General features: G+C 38.2%; 2 protein-coding genes across 2 annotated transcripts; one reads left to right on the forward strand and one right to left on the reverse strand.

Annotated features, from left to right (window-relative positions):
- Nucleotides 1-257: 257 nt before the first annotated feature.
- On the forward strand, nucleotides 258-10,095 carry LOC145778492 (mitotic checkpoint protein BUB3-like). The gene is made up of 7 exons (XM_082589979.1): nucleotides 258-463; nucleotides 1,929-2,032; nucleotides 3,296-3,413; nucleotides 3,679-3,837; nucleotides 4,257-4,434; nucleotides 8,866-9,088; nucleotides 9,542-10,095. Exons 1-7 carry the CDS (start codon nucleotides 272-274, stop codon nucleotides 9,558-9,560), a joined length of 993 nt encoding a protein of 330 aa, XP_082446105.1. The 5' UTR covers nucleotides 258-271; the 3' UTR covers nucleotides 9,561-10,095.
- On the reverse strand, nucleotides 9,616-12,391 carry LOC145778493 (uncharacterized). The gene is made up of 3 exons (XM_082589980.1): nucleotides 12,257-12,391; nucleotides 10,148-10,372; nucleotides 9,616-9,779 (listed from the first exon to the last, which is right to left on the reverse strand). The coding sequence occupies exons 1-3, from the start codon at nucleotides 12,333-12,335 to the stop codon at nucleotides 9,616-9,618; spliced, it is 468 nt and encodes a 155-aa protein (XP_082446106.1). The 5' UTR covers nucleotides 12,336-12,391.
- Between the last annotated feature and the right edge of the window lie 5,157 nt (nucleotides 12,392-17,548).

Raw genomic sequence — 17,548 nt, forward strand, 5'->3', positions numbered from 1 at the left:
CTGCTCTCCATTCAGCTGCATCTAGTGGATGGAATAATTCCCTGGCAACAACACTTCAACAATCGGAAAACTTCACTCTGTCAATCTCGGTGATCGGCCCTGCGTCAAAAGCCTCTACAAGTATGCGAAACTACTAGGAATAACCTATCAAGGCTTTTTCAGTCCGAGGATAAAGATTCAAAACCAACCAACCTTAATATTTGACATAAAAATAGTCTAGTATCTTATAGACAGCTAGTTTTTTTTAGTTTATTTTTTTGTTTAAAGCACAATGACAGCCAATGAATTTAAGCTGAACAACTGTCCTTCAGATGGCATTTCTGCTGTCAAATTTAGTCCAAGCACTTCTCAATTTCTGTTGGCTTCATCGTGGGACCTATCTGTTCGATTATATGATGTTTCCGAAAATACACAAAGATTTCGATATGATCATAAAGCACCGGTTTTAGATTGCTGTTTTGCTGTAAGTGTAAATGTTGCTTTGCGATAAAAGGGAGCCTGTTGTGTTGACATGTAAAAAAAACTATACTACGTGGGCTATTTATTGTCAGTGCACTAAAACTCAAATGTGAAAGATGCATAATTGCATATGTATCATAATAGGTAACTGCATGTGTCATTAAAACATGTTTGAAGACGAAGTTATATATCATTTTTGTTGTCGTAGCTACTCATTAAGTTATATGGATGCAACCTAATTCGTACCATGAACAATTTGTGCCGTCAGTTCGTACCTTGAAAAGATCGAGAGAAAAAATTTAAAAAAAGCCGAAGTCGTTGATCGCAGTTTCCGCAAACAAACAAAAACTCTTAGGATCATTACCAGAAATTTTAAAATGTTTGCGGAAACTTCGATCAACCCCTACCCTTTTAAAATATTTGCAGAAACTGCAATCAGTGACTTCGGCAAACTCTTAGGATTATTACCAGAAATTTTAAAATGTTTGCGGAAAAACGGAAACTGCGATCAGCGACTTCGGCTTTGTTCTATTTTTTTCTCCCGCTTTTCAGTTTGTTTGTTTGCAGAAACACCCTAAACCTAACCCTTTTGAAATGTTTGCGGAAACTCCGATCAACCCTAACCATTTTTAAATGTTTGCGGAATCAGCGACTTCGGCAAACTCTTAGGATCATTACCGGAAATTTTAAAATGTCTGCGGAAACTGCGATCAACGATGTTCTATTTTTTTCTCTCGATCTTACCTAACAGATACTCCGATACCCTAAGCCTTTTAAAATGTTAAAATCAGCAACTTCGGCTTTTTTTAATTTTTTCTCTCGATCTTTTCAAGGTACGAACTGACGGTACGAATTAGGTTGCACCCAAGTTATATAGTATTATATAATACATCTTTTACTACTTTCAAAGAATTTAATTTTTTCATGGTTGGCGAGGAAGACATATAAAATAGTTTTGCATCAACCAACTACATTTTGATTGAAAAATATCAAAACCACACAATATCAATTTCCCTACCGCATCATATGAAATCATAAAGTGAAACATCTATTTAAACTGGTGAAATGGTTGGAAAGTGGGCATCTGGCAAACAAAGACATATACCTAGTTACCTACTCATTTGAAACAATTTTGACAGGGCAGAAACATTTCTTTATAAATTACATAAAAGGAAAACTTGGATTAAATATTCAGTTTAGCTCGTTAATGCCTGGTTGCATGGTACATTGCATGTGTTTGTTTTGTCTATGTGTTTGTTTATAGTGCATCTATTTTGCAATTGTTGCTACATAAGCTAATGTTTATAGAGCTGCTGCATTGTATAGATTGGTATAAACATGTTGTATGTTAGGCTAAAGAAACTGAAGAAAATGATATCATGTATGATACTTTTAAAGCCCTAACTATTTAACGATTATATAGCTTCATAATACTGGTAATAATATAACATCATTAATTTGACGCGTAGGATTCAGTACATGCCTGGAGTGGTGGGTTGGATGGATCAACTGTAATGTTTGACTTTAATGTCGGAAAGGAGATTGTCGTTGGGAATCACAATGATGCTATAAGGTTGGTCTTATACAGGGCTGGATTTCAGCCAGAACGCCACTCCGGAAGCTCAATCAAAAAGTTGACTTATCCGGAACGGCATTCCGGAAGCTCAAATATTTTATGCTGTTATTATGCTTTGCCCTGTTCAGAGTAGCGTTAAGATGGTGTTTGTAATTTGTATCATTCATTTGATTCGTTATTGTGCAACCTTAAGGCAGCTTGACTGTCCTAGCGCAACACCCTGACGTTTACACTTGATATTTTATTGAGCTACCTTATTAGGCCTATGTCACAATTATATAGTTTTTTCTGTATTTTCCACTTTTATTACTGACTGTTTCCCGCTGCTTAGCACCACTCTTAGTATGCCTTGCCCTATTCAGAGTAGCCTTGTATGTCTGGGCAGTCGTGGTATCAATTGCAGAAATAGCCCGTCTTAGGAAATTCCATCCAAGATCGCTTGTTGAATTCAACAGACTCGTCATTTATTAATGCCTGCAAAATACTTGATCCCACTACTTGGCCAGAGGACACAGTAATGACACACGGAGAAAACGAAATCATTGAAGTGACAAAGAGATTGCGCTTAGGTGAACGCGAAGCTGTGAGGGAACTTCATGAATATGTAACTACGAAAAAAAGATCCCAGAGTCTTCAAAATTTGATAACATCACTAAAATCCATTCCAATTTAATCGAGCGAGTGTGAACGCGGATTTTCACAAATGAACCTCATACATATTATACTTTCACAAATGAACCACATCTGACCATGCTTCTCTACACACTGTAGGCTAACTATTTCAAGTTTACTCTTTATATGAATGGTCAGTCCTCCACTGAGAAAGTTAAATGTCTTGAAAAATTGTAGAACTTGTTGCAATTTGTTGTGTTATAGTTTCACTAAAATACGAATATTTGCATTGAACAACGTTATATCATCTATAGACTATGATACTTCAGTAACGTTTTAAACACGTAGGCTACATCAAGTGTGTTGTTTCAAAATCTTATATGATAAGGGCTAAGGGCATAGCCGCATAATTCTGAATCTCTTCTACGGCACCTAGCGCATTAGGAAAGTAAAAAACTAACGCTACGGAAGCTAATCTTCTGGAAATCCACCACTGGTCTTATACATTCTAAACAGGACAATGTCAAGACATGGTCTTGATATGCTGATCATATTATAGCAGATTCTACCTCCCTTGGTGCTAGTTTTGTGTGCATTTTGTTGGAATTACAAATTTATATCAGAAAGTAATGACTATTTTTCATCTAGGTGTATTGAGCACTGTCCTGAAACAAACGTGATTGCCAGTGGCAGCTGGGATCAGACTGTGAAGTTATGGGATCCAAGATCTAACAGCAGCGTTGGATCATACTCGCAACCTGGAAAGGTAAGAACAGTATTGTCGATAAACAGATAGTTGAATGTAACTTTTGCTTTTGAAATATTGATCATTATCATGTTTCTTACTCATTGTGGGGACCCAGACAGCAAATCAGTCATTTTTTACATTGATAAAAGTCATCAGCACTTCTCTCATCATTTTGTAATTTAATTTTGTCTATTTTGTGGTATTTTTTTTGTATTATTGTTTCTTCCGGATTCAAGCTTTTGCAAAACAGTTTCTACTGGAAAGATATATTATACTTTTCCAGGTTTATACCATGTCAGTTTGTGGGAACCGTCTAATTGTTGGTACCTGCGGAAAATGTGTAATTGTTTGGGATCTGCGAAACATGGGATACGTCGAGCAAAGACGAGAGTCCAGTTTGAAATACCAGACAAGGTGCATTCGAAGCTTTCCTAATAAACAGGTACTGATGAGTGACAATAAATTGTAGTTCACTTTTGTTTGCGTTTCGCGTAAGAAAAAGTTTTTCGTTGCTGCTTAGAGGTTGATTAATTGTGAAATTCTGTATTCTCGAACCGAGAAAGCTTCTTTGAGAGGTTATCTTGGCAGTTGTGTCACACTTGTGGAGGCTTTGAATCACGGGTAGTCCATTGACGAAGTGAAGTTTTAGCTGGTTGTTTGTGAATTATTCCATCGATTCTATAAACCTAAGTCGAGAGCAGTCCTTGACATACGGTACGTTGCTCAAGCGCACACCCCGTCATCTTAAAGTTTTATTGATAAAGTCAAACGCTTAATCAGCTAAGCTACCGGAGCGGTAAAAACAGGTAGGCTACAGGTAAACCAATATTTTATAAACAAAATAAAAAAAAAAAATTGCAGGGATTTGTCCTCAGTTCAATAGAAGGCAGAGTGGCTGTTGAATATCTTGATCCTTCTCCTGAAGTGCAGAAAAAGAAATATGCCTTCAAATGTCACAGAACAAAAGAGAACGGAGTTGAATACATTCATTCTGTACATTCCATTGCATTTCACTACCAATATAACACATTCGCAACAGGTAGGTGAAATGGTTCAAATTGCAATCGTCCGCAGTAGATGTTTCTTTGAGAGAAGTAGCGTATATATAAGTGTGGACTGTGGAATGAAAACATTGTGGCTATACGCGACATTGAATACTGAAATGTTTGGGTGTTCATCAGTCTAATTATCCAATCGTTTTTAGCACTAGTTGCAACGTTCATCTGATGAAACGTCAGTGAAGCAATAAATCAACTTGTTTGTCTTTGCTTTGACTTTCACCAAATGACCGTAGCAATTAGTGCTAGAAACGATACGTGATATTTTTTTTCTTTTGGTTATTAAGGGTTAACACACTGGTTTAGTTTTGAATCTTTATCCTCGGACTGACAAAGCCTTTGATAGGTTATTCCTGGTAGTTTCGCATACTTGTAAAAGGTAGAGGCTTTTGACACAGGGCGGGTTACCGAGATTGGCAAGGTAAAGTTTTCCGATTGTTGAAGTGTTGTTGCCGGAGAATTATTTGTTCCACGAAGTGCCGTTGAATGGAGATCAGTCCATAGGATGCGTTGTTCAAGCGCATACCCCGACAGTCGAACCAGCGCCACTTGATCTTGAAGCTTCTTTTTTGATGAAGTCACGCACTAATCAACTGAGCTATCTGGGCGGACAATCCAAATGCTTAGACTAGACCAGGGGTTCCCAACCTTTTTTGCTGCTCGTACCCCTTTGTCAGGTCGGAGCATTCTTCGTACCCCCAAAAAAATTCTGATTGAATTTTTCAGATATACATTACTAAATTAAATTGCTTTTATAGCGCAATCAAACGTTAAATCGGTATTTCATACAAAAATGCAAAAATTACGAAAAGAAATTAAATGTCAGTTACTTTGTTTGTCACTTCTCAGTGAGATATTTGTTGCTGCTTCATTGATAAAATTCACTCAAACGATGGTTCGATTTTACTCAAGGCAACACGTAAATCATCTTCCAGTTGCAGACGATTCTGCACTTATTCTTGATAAAGTAGGCTATACATCATGGTCGAAAAGCCACTTTCACAGTAATAACTTGTGAAGAGAATTAACACTGTCATGGCTTCCATAGCTAGACTTGGGAAGGCTTTCATAGCAACACACCAAAAAACTTCTAACTTTGATTTGTCAAATAGCAGTTTCAATTTTGGCAGCTCTTCATTTCGATGATGTTCTTCAAATTATCATCATCCAACATTTTTATTAAATCAAAAAGAAATGAATTTATAATTCAATGCTGGAAATAATTCAATTCAACAGCAGAAAAGTAATCATCGAAACAATCAACCAGCATCTTTAAATGGGAAATAACTTCATTTTTGATTTGACATTTTGCTCCAAAGAGTTATTTGCAATTTTATCAAAAGAAGGAAAATTAGCAAGGTTTACATTTTCAATTCTTCGAGACCACAAGGATATTTTTAGCTTGAAAGCTTGAATTTTTTCACTGTAACTACATTTATCTATTGACCTTGAAGCGACAGGTTTAGCTTGTTTAGGGGATGCATGACATCAGAAACATAAGCCACGCTTTGAACGAATTCATCACTTTCAAGTGAGGCAGCCAGATTAGAATTTCGATGTTGTAAATACAACTTGATTGTTTCTTGAAGTTTAAAAAATCGTGACATCACTCGACCTCGAGATAGCCATCTAATACTTCAGTGTGGTACAGCAGAATGTCGTTTTGATTTCCGATTTCGGCACAAAAAGATTGAAAAATTCTGTAACACGTGTCACTGTGAAATCTGTTTGAAAAGCTGCTCTGTGGCCCAAGGATCTTCGTACCCCTTGATGTTCAATCTTGTACCCCCAAGGGGTACGAGCATAGGCGCCGACTCCGGGGGGGCGGAGGGGCGGCGCCCCCCCGTGAATTTAGCTCGGGGTGGCTGCCCTCCCGCAAATTATTTAAAAAAAATCCTAAAGCAAATGTTTCTAAGTTCAAATTTGCGTTAGTTTGACCTTCATTGCGGATCGATCTCTATTAAAAGATCTACTTGTTGCAACAAGAGCGCTGCTCCTAAGATAACAAAAGAAACAGAAGTACGGTAGCTGATAAACGCCAGCATGGTGCCGTTGAAGCATAGTAACAATGATTGAAAAACGTTTTTCTTGATTTCTTCCGCTTTGTTTTTTCTTGGAAGTGTCAATAACGAGGTACAGTTTGCTCAGTTTAGCATCTACGCGTATTAAGAGCTAAAGTTCAAAGTGACTAGCATATAATTCGAAGTAGCCTACAGGCCTCGAAATTCGTTTTTGTTGACGGCGGACAAACGTGTCCCGTCTGAGCAGCTATCTCGGCGGACAAATCAAGTCTCACGGCGGACACACCAGTTTTAGCCGTCGATCGTCATGCTTAATCACTTTATCTTGATAATAATTCTTCGCCATTTCAGAACTATAACTACGGTTTTAGAAGGCTTTTTAAAAAGTCAGTAAAGTCACTCTGAAAGGCTTTCATCACACCAACGACTTGCGCTTGAAGAGTCAAAGCGTCGTGTAGCTGGTCAATACGTCACATAACTGATTAACTTCCCCCGATCGAGGTTGTGTGGCTTATTGCGTCACAATACTCTGGGCAGGAGTCGGAAAATTTCTACACCAACGCTACTATTTTCTGCTATGCAAAGTTTCACAGGCTTTTTTCTTTAAGTTTATTTTTGGGTGTCATTTGAGCGAAAGTGAATTTTCCTTGGGTCTTTTCTTTCTTACGGTAATACCAAAACTTAACAAATTTTGTTGCATCTTGCTGTAATAGCCTACTCGTATAACCTAATTTAGTAACCAACCTTGCCGTGCCATTATTACTCGGAGATCAAAGCCAGACATTGTGACGTAAGCAATGTCATCAATCCTGGAAGCAACGTAAAAATCGAAAGTTTTCCTCCTTGAATGGAAGCTAAGGGATACAGTATTCACATTTTCTAGATGCGCGCTAGAATGCGCTGGAAACTATATTATTGCAACAATTGTTCGTGCTATGCAATGACGATTTGTATCGCTAGTTCCTGTGTTATTTATCGGCGGACAAATATGACCGATCTAGATGGTACTTCCCGCGGACATCACATGCGGGGACGGCGGACATGTCCGCCATGAATTTCGAGGCCTGAGCCTACATTACAAAGCTTGGCGTTACACAATGGCAGATAGACGCAAACAAACATCAATGCTGACAAACAAACATCAGCATTTTGAATGTAAGCAACCAGTCGGCTAGAAAGTTTGCCCCCCCGGCAATTTTCAAAACCCGGCGCCTATGGGTACGAGTACCCCCAGTTGGGAACCCCTGGACTAGACTGAGATCTTCTCATTGAAGCAACGGTTCTCTGCCTACGATGACTTATGTTTTGGCGCCAGTGTTGGCTTGTTTTTCATTCTACACGAAAACATCCAACTAAAACGGCGTTGTTTAACACTTAGTTACAGTTCGATGACGTCAGTGATGAGCTAAATTTGATCAAAGCAGCTAGACTACCACTTTCATAAAATGTGAATTCCGAAATTATTCTCGTTGATAGGAAAGTGATTTTATTCTTTCTCGAGTGACCATACATTTTCTCTCATTGCATATTTCAAATAATTTTATTTACGTAAAAAAGCGAGTCATTCTGCACGTTGTCGAATATGACAGAGCGCGTTGAAGTTGCGCAAAGTTGAACAGTTGCACACAACATAGCAATCATAACGTTTATCCTGGGTACACGACATCATGCCACGGCCGACCTGCCGCCAGGACATCTCACCACTTGACGATAATTTACTAAACTGATTTACGATTAACCTTGGACATCTGTTGACCTATTTCAACAGAGTAATCTTAAAGGTTTAGATTCGGAGGCGACTTTTATTTTTGATCAATATGAAATATTTTTCATCATTAGTACAATATTAAAAACATCAGCAATCAACCGGCATTGCAGTCATAGGTTTTAAGATTATTCTGACACTGTTATTAAGACACTGTTTTATAAAATAGTTCAACAGATGTTCTAGATTCGAGTCAACCAAGCCATGGGCTATGATAAGAAAGCGTTAATCGGATCAGTAAGGAATTATCGTCAAGTCGTCTAGTGGTGAGATGTACTGGCGGCAGGTCGTCCGCGGTAGGATGTCCTGTTCCCGTTTATCGTACCGTTCATGAACAGCAATAACATTGAAAACAGACATCGATTAAAACGTATGCTGAACGGAATTCTCTCTCCAATACACTATTTTGTTTTATCTATACTGTATTTTGCCATTAAATTTACTTGTCAGTATCACAGCTTTCGAAATATAAGGCACAGTGAAACACTCCTCTACTGTATGCTATATCAATTGCAGTTAAAAAAAAATTATTAGCAATAATAAAAACGATTTTTGTTTATAAAATCGAACGATGTTTATTTTGCAACAAAGCCAATGACAATAAAATAAAAATAATTAATGTGCAGGTGGCGGAGACGGGTTTGTCAATATGTGGGATGGATTCAATAAAAAACGGCTGTGCCAGTTCCATAAGTTCCCCGCCCCCATATCTTCTATCGCCTTCAGCAACGACGGCTCGATGCTGGCGGTAGCAGCTTCGTCATTGTACAGCCACGAGCCTGAACCAGATACCGAAGGCAAAGACGCCATTTATATCAGACATGTCACCGATGCTGAGACCAAACCAAAGTGAGTCATTTATAACTGCATAGTACAAACATTATGTTCTATTTGAAATATGTTTTAATTTCGTAACAGTTTGATTTAGCACTGGAATGCCGTTAATAATAGTTTTTGCAACCGATTCTACCAACTCAAAGTACGAGACACCAAGATCCGAATCTGTAAGGCTTCATAAGGAAAAAGTTCCCATCTTATAAATAGTTTACCAAAATGTCTGTATGGTAATGAAATCTCATCAATGCACCAGGTTTTCGTGTCCCGTGACCCAAATGTCTGTATGGTAACGAAATCTCATCAATGCACCAGGTTTTCGTGTCCCGTGACCAAACACAACCATGTGTATTGTAATTTGTAAGGCACTGTTTGTAAACCATTGTAGTTGTCGCATCACAGTTGTCATTGCACGGTTAACTGGACTTTTGTATGTGCGGTTGCTCATTAACCCACGTTTATTTTCAGGTCAGCATCTTCGGCTTGAGAATCAATAGGAGAATTAGCATAGGAATCATAGACGAAGACCTGATCACTGCCTTTCAGAGCTGCAGACTTTGCTTGCATTCTTCTACTTGTTCTGTGGCATCCTTCGTAATTTTCCTAACAAGATCTTTCAGGTCCGAGATGTTTTCTTCGGCAACGTAATCACCATCATTGAAAATGCCTTGTACGAACACGGCTTGATCGTTCGACGTGTAAATCCCTGATATTGCACGAAGAAGTTATTTGGTTTAATCAGTAAAATACGCGTTTCTCCTACCGGTACTTTTTATAATGGTGATCCTAAAGTTTGACCCAATTCCCAGACAGCAAAACTTTTTACAGCATTTCAACGACTGGCAATGTGTAACGTTGGCAACTTTTGCTGTTTAGGTTAATGACTAGACAGTGTTTAACTCGAGTGGAGCAACCTCGAGTGATCGCTTGCTGAGATACATAGATTTGTTTGATCTCAAATTAAACATCTTGCTTAAACAATTAAACATCCTTTGTTTTATCGAAATAAATTTCTTTTTAAATATTCATGCGTCGATTGACAGAAGTTACCCTATAAAAAGGTCGTAATCTCACCCCGTCCATTCACTCTTCCATCGTTAAACTCTCCCATCAGACAATCGCCATTGAAGAGAGTAAATTTTCCAACTCCGCCAAATTTCCCTTTAGCAAATTGTCCACAGTACTCTGAGCCGTTTACAAATGTCAAGATTCCCAGTCCCTCAGCAAGACCATTGCGAAAACTACCGACGTATGTTGATCCGTCAACGAATGTCTGCTTGCCATTTCCGTGACGTAATCCTATAAATACATCATACGGTAAGAAATTTCTAAACAACACTGTAGTGTTCTACACGAACAAAAATCTTGCCACCTGTTCTTGATTCTATCTTAACAGTTTCATCTTAATAATGTAGGTGACGTCATCAAGTACCAGCATGATGTTTATGTTTGGAAAGTACATCAATTCATTATCAAATAACTTAGAGATGAAGCATGTAGGATTATCAGTTTTATCGCTATTTGCAAATTACTGTTTAATGACGTCATTGATGACGTCATCATTTTTCGGAGTCAGTACACAATAAATTGGATTCTCCTAATTGTATTGAATCTGTTGACGCATAAATCATCTTTTTACAATAAGAACTAAGTAAGTTATGACGTTTTCAAATCTCGTGAAAACAACTTCCTATTAAAAACAATGCATTTTCAAGCCTCGAAAAAATCGCTTCAGGTACCTTTATAAATCGCGATTTTTAGAAATAAAGACGATGTCCGATCAAGCTCAAACTTTCAGCAATGTCGTTTTATGACTATTCGCAAAAAAAAAAGTTTGTAGCAATGAAATCGATGAAAAAGTCCAAATTTCGACCCACCCTAGTATATATTATATACCTGCTATGAAACTACTGGTATTGCAACTACAGTATTCATTTCAACAGATGGCCTAATGTCAAAATGCTACAATTTATCCTAAACCTTGTCAATCTTATTAAATTTTTTACCATGGTTGACCTTGTCAATCAACCAATGATGATACAACCCAGAGCTGTATCTTTAAACTGGTTGGGAGCAGGTATCTGCAATCTACTGATGGCTTTCTTAAGGAAACTTAACAATATTCAAGTTAGCAATATCTCACTGTGAAATACACAAGTTATCTGCACACAATGCTAGCCTACGAATACCCTCTAGTCTAGTGCAGGGGTCACCAAACTACAGGCCGGAACCAGCCCGCAAACTGATTTCATCCGGCGTGCTGCGGAAATAACAGCTGCACTACAACTGTTAAGGAAAAAAGTTACCAAACTTTTTGTAAAGGACTAATGTTGCTGTTGAGCTACACGTAACCTGCTAATGATTTTTCCATATTGTTTCTTATGACATCACAAACTTTGTTGTTCAAAACACCAATGTTTCATCAGTGCAATATCTCTGTTTAGGCAAATCATACAAGACATCATAAGCAACAGGCTTTTGCCTGAGGATGGGTTTCTTTTATGTCCGGTTTTCTTTCTCCATCCTATTATTATTATTATGACTGCTCATCCACATCAATACTGGAACTGGCAAATTCAATCCACAACACTTTTCATTAGGCTGTCATTCATTATTACATGTGTGCTTCTCTCTGTTTTTGTTTTATTTTTTACTGTTTGTTTTTTGGGTTTTGTGGCCGTGCTAACTACTGATATATAGCCTACTACTACATAATTTTTCATTCAGGCACGTTTTAAATCTTTTAAGATTTTGCCACCTTTTCCTGTTCATTAACGTGCTGGTAGGTCTATATCGATTTTTGTAGTTAGTATCTTTTTCATCCCGGACGCGTTAATGACAAAAAATAAAATAATTGATTGAAGGATTTGGACAATTCAAGTCGATGGAGATTCTAAATAGTTGTATATCTTTTTGCAACTTACATCCGGCACGCAGCTGTTAATCTCGCAGCAATCCGGCCCTCAGAGGAAAAAGTTTGGTGACCCCTGGTCTAGTGTAAAGCAGTCCACCATAAAATAAACAAAAGTGGTGTTCTGCAAATTATGTTATGATGTACTGTACAGTGTACATGCTTGAGTACAATCTCAATGAGTTAAATAAAGTTATTCTTTCAAAAATTCCAAGTTATTGGTAATCATTGCAGACAATATTTTGTAACGAAAGACATTGAATATAGCTTACCATAAAGAGTTGACCCTTTATAAGTGGTGCTATCTGAATAGTTGTGTACTCTTATTGGTATTTTTTCAGATGAACTCATGGTATGAAATGAAGTTATGAATATCAACAAATTTTAAATATATGCCAATCCTAAAGCTGTATTGATGCACATAAAATTATTTTCGAGTTGTTTTTACAATATTTACATGTAAGTATTAGGACATGAAAACTATGTTAAACTGGTATTAAGAACAAGATTTCAAATCATTTAGGCAGTAGGGACAAGGGCGGGTGAGTTTGTTTTTCAGAATAGTTTAAAGCTGTTGAAAACAAAAGCTTGTATTTTGGAAAAATTTTTTACTCCTAGGCAAAGATCAAAACCCTAATGTTATTCCTAAGCAACGCATGTTAAGGACTGCTCTCCATTCAGCGGCACCTAATGGATGGAATAATTCCCCGGCAACAAGACTTCAACAATCGGAAACTTCACTCTGTCAATCTCGGTGACCGGGCCTGCGTCAGTGATTCAAAGCCTCTACAAGTATGCAAAACTGCCAGGATTAAGCTCTGCAAGAAGCTTTCCCAGTCGGAGGATAAAGATTCAATCAATCAACTCTAACCCTTACCTTAACTCTGGCAACACCTGATTGTAACCATGGCAACAAGTGGGTAAAATTAGCCACTTCATTGAAAACAAAAAAGTGAATGATCAATTAAGCAAACAGGTAAAAATTATAGCTATGTATGCTTGGAATTATTATTATTTGTCAGCATACAATTTTGGGAGCTGGTATACAATTACCCCTCTTGGTAACTCATGACAAAGACAGGACTCGATCAAACATATAGGGTGAAACTACTTTACCTTTGCTTTACTGTTCACACACTTCAATCCACATGTTTTGGTCAATTCCTCTTTGTCATGAGTTACCAGCTCCAATTTTGTCTCATGGATATAAAAAAAAGTAGCCTACTGATTAATTATTATTTCACATTGAGTAATGAACACTGGGATTTTGTCAACAGGTTTGTTCATTTGTTGGAGCTCCTATAGAATCGGCTACCCTGGTTAATATGACGTCACCAAACCAACGCAACTATTATTGGGAAGAAAAAAGAGGGTGAAAAAAGCGGCGGAATGGAGGTGATAAAGCGGAATGGATATGGATTTTGACAATTTTACTATGTTTTTACAATAAAAATATTAAACCAACGTCCAGTGTTCAATATAAGCCCCTAGAATAAGGTTACCATATTTGAAAAAGCAAAATTCCGGACAGTGCATGACTATTTTCATGAGACCATATATATGCGCTACCGAAATGCTAAAGCTGCAAACGTTGTACGTTACTTATGCTAAAGCGCCAGCTACCGAAGTGAAAAGTATTGTCTTCTGTCACGAGCACAATTTCAAACCAGGCAGGGTAAGCACTCTCTAAATATAGCTACGGACCGTCACTGAAAAAAATCTCAACTTCAGAGTGAAAAATAATAATGAGAATTAGGTTGTGCCGAAAATAGAAGAAAAGCAATTGCATGCTTAAAACAAATTAAAGACACGCTTGTAAGTCAAGTCACTACAAATTTACTCTTCTGACCATGCATATTTTTCTTAAGATCTAATTCTCTTCAATAGGGCTTTGTGTGATTTCAAAAACGAGAAAAATTCACTACAGCACATATCTTTGAAATTCAGTGACGATCGGTGAGGGAAAGCAAGGAAAGCAGTGCTTACCTGAGCGAAAACTATGCAAAATATAATGACTGAATTCTAGGTTTAACTTCTTATTATTTTTATCAAGTCTATTTTAACTTGAAAATTACTGTGTTCGTGACTAGAATTACTCGTAACTCTTGTGAGTATCTAAGTCCTCACCAAACCGCATTTCTTGCCTATAAATGCCAATTAACGCAAACGCTTTTGTCAGAAACCATCACTGAAGCTCCAGGGAAATCAACTTTCAAAAGTGCTTACCTTACATTGAAAAACGCCTTCGTTTTATCCAATCCTCAATCGTTTTGCAAAACGACACCAGCTGCTTAGCCAATCAGATGTGTTATCTGGTGTTATGGTTAAACCATAGATATCTTAGGTTAAACTTGCTTTCCCAGTGACGTCAATGCGTATCTCATAGCGGCTGTTTTTGGTTTCAGGCGAAAGGAATACAGCCTCTACGCATGAGTGATTTTCGGGCTTGTAACTATAGGCTACTGAGTACGCTGAAAATAAAGCTGGTTCTCTTACCAAAAAAAACATAGATTCTACAATAAGACATGCAATTCCAAAGGGTACATTAACCAACCAGTACTGAAACAGCACAAGTGTTTTTTAAATTCTTTGGGTCAATAGACTGACATCACAAGTTCAGAGCAAACATACTTGTGTTCTTCAAGAATGGACTAGCTTAATTTATAGGCTAATTATCAGAGGTGGGCAGTAGCGCGCTACTTTTGTAGCGGCGCTACTAGCGGCGCTACTTTTTTGGTAAAAGTAGCGGTAGCGGCGCTACTTTTTAGCTGGAGTAGCGGCTGCAGTAGCGGCGCTATTTTTTTTCCAACGTAGCGGTAGCGGGAGAGGCGCTACTTTTTTTCAGTCGCACTCCCGCTACCCGCTACTTTTTAATTTAAATTGAAAAAAATTCTTGTTTTTTTTGCAATACTGGCGTGGTCAAACAGCTATATAATCGGCTTGGTTGCAAAGTTTCGGTCTTTTCTAGCTGACGTCAACTTCTTCGGCGAATATCTCCGTGTGATGAAGCCTATCTGCCAGGCTTTAGACATTCTTCAGGGCAAGTCCAAGGCACATTACGGAGTCTTGCTTCCAACCATCACAATTTGCGAGAAGAAGTTGACCGAGAACAGTGATCTTGTGACCTGTGAGGAGTTGAAAGTGAAAATCCTTGAAGGCGCGAAGAAACGATTCAACAAATGCTTCAACAACATGAAATGCGTTATGGCATCATGTCTTCATCCCTCCTTCAAGACGTCGTGGCTACAATTTCTGCACTACGTTTCCACGGATGATGCTGACGCACTGCGAGAAAAAGTCAAGACAGATGTAATTCGACTGTTGCGGGAGACATCAAGCCAGGTTGATACCGAGAAGAGTGACACCAACACCAGTCATGACCCCGAGGATGTATTTTTTGGAGTGTTTGCGCCATCCCGTGAAACGTCGGTGCACAAGGAAGCAGCAATTGTGGACGCCTTTTTTCGGACAAGAGCAAGTCCTTGAGCTTTTCAAATACCGAGTTAAAACATATCTGTTCAATACAACACCCCCATTCCTTCCAGTGCTGCGGTGGAAAGACTTTTCTCTGTTGGAAAAGATGTGCTTAAGCGAAAGCGGGCAGGACTTAGTGACTCTCATTTTGAAATGCTTGTGTTTTTGAAAGATGCGTAACAATAAATTTCCCTTAGAATGCGTTTTCTATAACGACGTTAAAATGACAGCGTAAACGAATGATAACATTCGTTTTCAAGGTCATTTTTGCGTTACTAGGGACTTGAGTGTTTCCTAGTGTCATTTTAGACAAAAGTAGCGGAAGAAGTAGCGGTAGCGCGCGCTACTTTGGCCCGAGTAGCGGTAGCGGGTAGCGCGCTACTTTTGTAAATTGGTAGCGGGTATCGGTAGCGCGCGCTACTTTGGCCTAAGTAGCGGTAGCGGGTAGCGCGCTACTTTAAAAGTAGCGGGTGCCCACCTCTGCTAATTATTTGCTCTTTACTAGTGCACCAGTCCAATGCATGTTGTAAATGCTTACAGATGACATTGACAATAAGTTTTTGTGCTCAGTCTAAAAAAGCAGCCAACATTCTAGACTAGTCCCAGTTTGATTGATTGATTGAATCTTTATCCTCGGGCTGGGAAAGTCCGAAGATTTTGTTTTGGAAATGCTCTCAGAGCGCACCAAATTGGAAGTGTTTTTCAAAATTTTCTGGGGGAGGCCCCCCAGACCCCCCGCTGGAAGTGTTGCCTTCGGCAACACGCCTTCGGGCTTCGCCCGACGGTTACGCCCCTCGTGCCTACTACCTTGCTGCAACATATTTCCAAGTTGCTTTCCCAATGGTTTAAGCCACCGAACGTCACTGTTGAAATTATATTGAAGAGTCAATATGCCTTTCATAGTCGCGACGCTCAACTTGATGACGCTTAGATAAAGCTAAAAAAAAGACCAGAATAAACCAAATTGAAGCAGAAATACAATAAAAAATAAACCAACATACAATAGGGGAAGGTATGAACCCATGACCATACCTGACCCATGAACCACCCCCTTCCAAATTCTAATAAAACCTTATAGTAGATTTTTTATCAACTAAATAAGTTGCATTTAGTTCAATAGTATTTCTTGGAAAGTTTTAGATGGAATCTTTTAAAATTTTGCAAGTTAGAGGGTGGGGTGTGATTTTGAGGTGTTTTAGTAAAATTTCTCATTTGCGTTTGGAGCTTTACAGAAACTTAAATGCAGCTAGCATCGAGATATAAAATTCAGAAATTGTAATGGGCTATATAGTGCAGGATTTAGTACAGTTCATTTAGACTTTACTCCATTCTAATTAAGTAAAGCTAAGATGAAACTTTGTCACCAACAGTTCTGACCGATGATCCACCAAAAGTTTTGTCCCTTGAACCACATAGTTCATGGGTTAGCACAATGCCTAATTGAGGGACAATAAACATGTTTCATTTATTTTTTATTTTAGAAATTATTGTGTATTGTAAGTGGAGTGTAAAGTATTATAAAATGACTGGCGTAGCTGGTGATGCCTAATCGATTGTTTTTGTCCTCTCCCCACCACTTGCAGGAACGACAAAACAAACAGTCAACATTAAAAAGTTTTGAACCGACTTTTCGCAGTTTAATATTGCTTAATCTATTTCTGCAAACTTTTAGCAGTGTGCTCATTTGACAGTGTATTTATTGTTTCATAAAAGTTTGCTCTAAACATTTTTAAGGTCACACTTATCAGAGTGGTTCAAGGGTCCATACCCGGTGGTTCAAGGGTCCAAACGCGTTTGCACCCTTGAACCACTCTGATCACCGTCAATGTTGTCAAATATTGTTGTTGATCCTATAATTATATGTGGTTGAATTTTTTACACAATATACTGAAGTAATCACACTATGTTGTGTGGATGTTTCGTCATCATAGAGTGATTAGTTAACCAACTATAGCTTTTAATGTGAAAAAGTGGCTCATCAGTCCATACCTTCCCCTACTGATAAATCGCATTACGACAATGAAGCTAAACAAAAAAGACCAGAATAAGCCAAATTGAAGCAGAAATAAACTAAAAAATTTGTTCGAGTG

The sequence above is a fragment of the Aplidium turbinatum genome, chromosome 10 (genome assembly GCF_918807975.1).
Source record: "Aplidium turbinatum chromosome 10, kaAplTurb1.1, whole genome shotgun sequence".
NCBI classification, from domain to species: domain Eukaryota; kingdom Metazoa; phylum Chordata; class Ascidiacea; order Aplousobranchia; family Polyclinidae; genus Aplidium; species Aplidium turbinatum.

Coding starts and splice junctions, on each gene's coding strand:
- LOC145778493 (XM_082589980.1), bottom strand. CDS start 12,335: ATGAGTTCATCTGAAAAAATACCAATAAGAGTACACAACTATTCAGAT. Junction 10,373..12,256: donor TAAAGGGTCAACTCTTTATG/GTAAGCTATATT, acceptor ATGTATTTATAG/GATTACGTCACGGAAATGGC. Junction 9,780..10,147: donor TGGAAGAGTGAATGGACGGG/GTGAGATTACGA, acceptor GTGCAATATCAG/GGATTTACACGTCGAACGAT.
- LOC145778492 (XM_082589979.1), top strand. CDS start 272: ATGACAGCCAATGAATTTAAGCTGAACAACTGTCCTTCAGATGGCATT. Junction 3,838..4,256: donor GAAGCTTTCCTAATAAACAG/GTACTGATGAGT, acceptor AAAAAATTGCAG/GGATTTGTCCTCAGTTCAAT. Junction 4,435..8,865: donor ATATAACACATTCGCAACAG/GTAGGTGAAATG, acceptor ATTAATGTGCAG/GTGGCGGAGACGGGTTTGTC.